Raw genomic sequence first — 2,063 nt, forward strand, 5'->3', positions numbered from 1 at the left:
AATATATAGTGAGTAGAAAGTACAGATAATTCTGTAAAAATGTAATGAGTAAAAGTAAAAAGTATGCTGAAAAATAATTACTCAAGTGAAGTAACCAAGATTTCTCCTTATGTACAGTAACAAAGTATTTGTACTTAGTTACTTTACAACTCTGCTTGTGTGTACAACTCTGCTAAGTGCATTTTTTTGACTTAATGTTAAGATTTCCAAACCAGCAGAGAGAAAATGTCAGCACAGACTCAACATATGATTTATAAAACAGAATCATCATTGGCTTAACCTGAAACTTTGCCAGTTTTCTCAAATAAAACAGTCGCTGTTGTCCCTTTTTTTTGCAGGTTCTCTGAATGACAGGTAAGTTTTAACTTACTATCCAACACAGTGCCAAGATATTTATAATTTTCTATTATCTCCACTATCTGACCTTTAATTACTGTTGGTTGATTTGTAACTCAAAAAACCACTCGTTACAACCGAGGTCTGCAGAAGAGCATCTCTGAACACACAACACGGGGGGCTACAGCAGCAGAAGACCACACCGAGTGCCACTTCTGTCAGCTAAGAACAGGAAACTGAGGCTAAAATTCACACAGACTCACCAAAACTGGACAATAGAAGATTGGAAAAACATAACCTGGTCCGATGACCTGGATTTCTGCTGCGACATTCAGATGGTAGGGTCAGAATTTGGCGTCAACAACATGAAAGCATGGATCCATCCTGCCTTGTATCACCGGTTCAGGCTGGTGGTTTTTATTCATGTTTTACAAAATGTCCCAAATTCATTTTTATTTTTATGCAATCAGAAGAACACTGAACAACAGTGAGAACTGCACTGGATTTCACTTGCATCATTTATCCATTCAGCCTTAATTAAAAATTGAGTGTTTTTATCATTATAATAACAGGAAATGAAATATCCCAACATTTCAGTGTATCGATATTTCCTTACACCCCTAGTGGTAGCTGAGGGTCATCCAGGACTCAAAGTGCTAACAGATTGCACAAGACCTTTCTTTGAACCTTCGCCATGCAAGGTGGCAGGAAACACACATTCATTCAAGTAAAACTAGTTTTATTTTAAAGGAGTTCCATTGTTGAAAAAAAGCAACCACCTTATATTTTAAGTCAGCCGTTCCCAACCTTGCTATTCCTAGAAGTCGCCCTACCTTTGTACTGTACAAACAGCAAAGGAATGAGTCATTCATTCATTACCATATTACCATAAAATGTAATAAATACCATTTATTTTCAAATAATTATAACCATTATGATATTCTTTTAATTTGTCGTTAAATTWTTCAATATTTTGCGCAACATATGTTATGGTATATCATGAGGCACTCCAACTAAAGACTGACCAGTTCATCAGACACTGGTTACGCTTTTAACAGGATTTGCAGCCCTGACTCGTGAAAAAAAAAAAAAAAGAATGGTGAGTATTTTGTGAATTTATTTCTCTTTTTTCCTCACAGGTGTTCAGTCTTTGGCAGCCGTGCTATGTACAGTATTTGTACAATCACTCTGACTTACAATGTAGACAATCTTGTTTTCCAGTGTTTCCATAGCTCCAGCTTCCCTTCATTACTCACTCAGTCAGAACAAAGATCTTGTACATTCTGTTGGCATTCAGGGGATTTGGTGGTGATGACTCAAACACTCAAACCTCGTGTCCTCACAGCTCTAACCATCGCGTGTTTTGTCAGAAAAAGCGCTCGAATCCGAAAGTAAAACTGACCTGTGAAACTGCTGGAACAGGTTCATGGGGATGAAAGTCAACAAGCTGTATTTGGTGGTTCGGATGGCGTTGCCCTTGTACTTTTTGGATACAGCTTCGTATTCCTGTTGGTGGGGGCCGTGGCGGGCGAGCACCGTCCTCCTCTTCCCACTGAGCCTCTGCGGGGAGCTGTGGGAGTCCAGGTAGCTCTTATTAGGGAGGCCATCAGGCGAGGAGTACCAGCCTCGCTCCGAGTCTCCGGCCAGCAGCTGTCGACAGCGATGCTGCACCCAGTGGAAGCGCTCCATCTGCCCAGCAGGAGCTGCAGCTGGGCCTCCCCCCCACC

General features: G+C 40.7%; 1 protein-coding gene across 1 annotated transcript in view; it reads right to left on the reverse strand.

The window, feature by feature from the left end:
* The window catches only part of atp10d (ATPase phospholipid transporting 10D), a 44,297-nt gene extending 42,240 nt beyond the window's left edge, over positions 1-2,057 (reverse strand). Inside the window, exon 1 of the mRNA XM_014011884.1 lies at positions 1,739-2,057. Within this exon, the coding sequence (XP_013867338.1) occupies positions 1,739-2,025 (287 nt within the window). The 5' untranslated portion in view covers positions 2,026-2,057. The remainder of the gene's footprint in view (positions 1-1,738) is intronic.
* Between the last annotated feature and the right edge of the window lie 6 nt (positions 2,058-2,063).

This window comes from Austrofundulus limnaeus, unplaced genomic scaffold, assembly GCF_001266775.1.
Source record: "Austrofundulus limnaeus strain Quisiro unplaced genomic scaffold, Austrofundulus_limnaeus-1.0 Scaffold85, whole genome shotgun sequence".
Classification (NCBI taxonomy): Eukaryota; Metazoa; Chordata; class Actinopteri; order Cyprinodontiformes; family Rivulidae; genus Austrofundulus; species Austrofundulus limnaeus.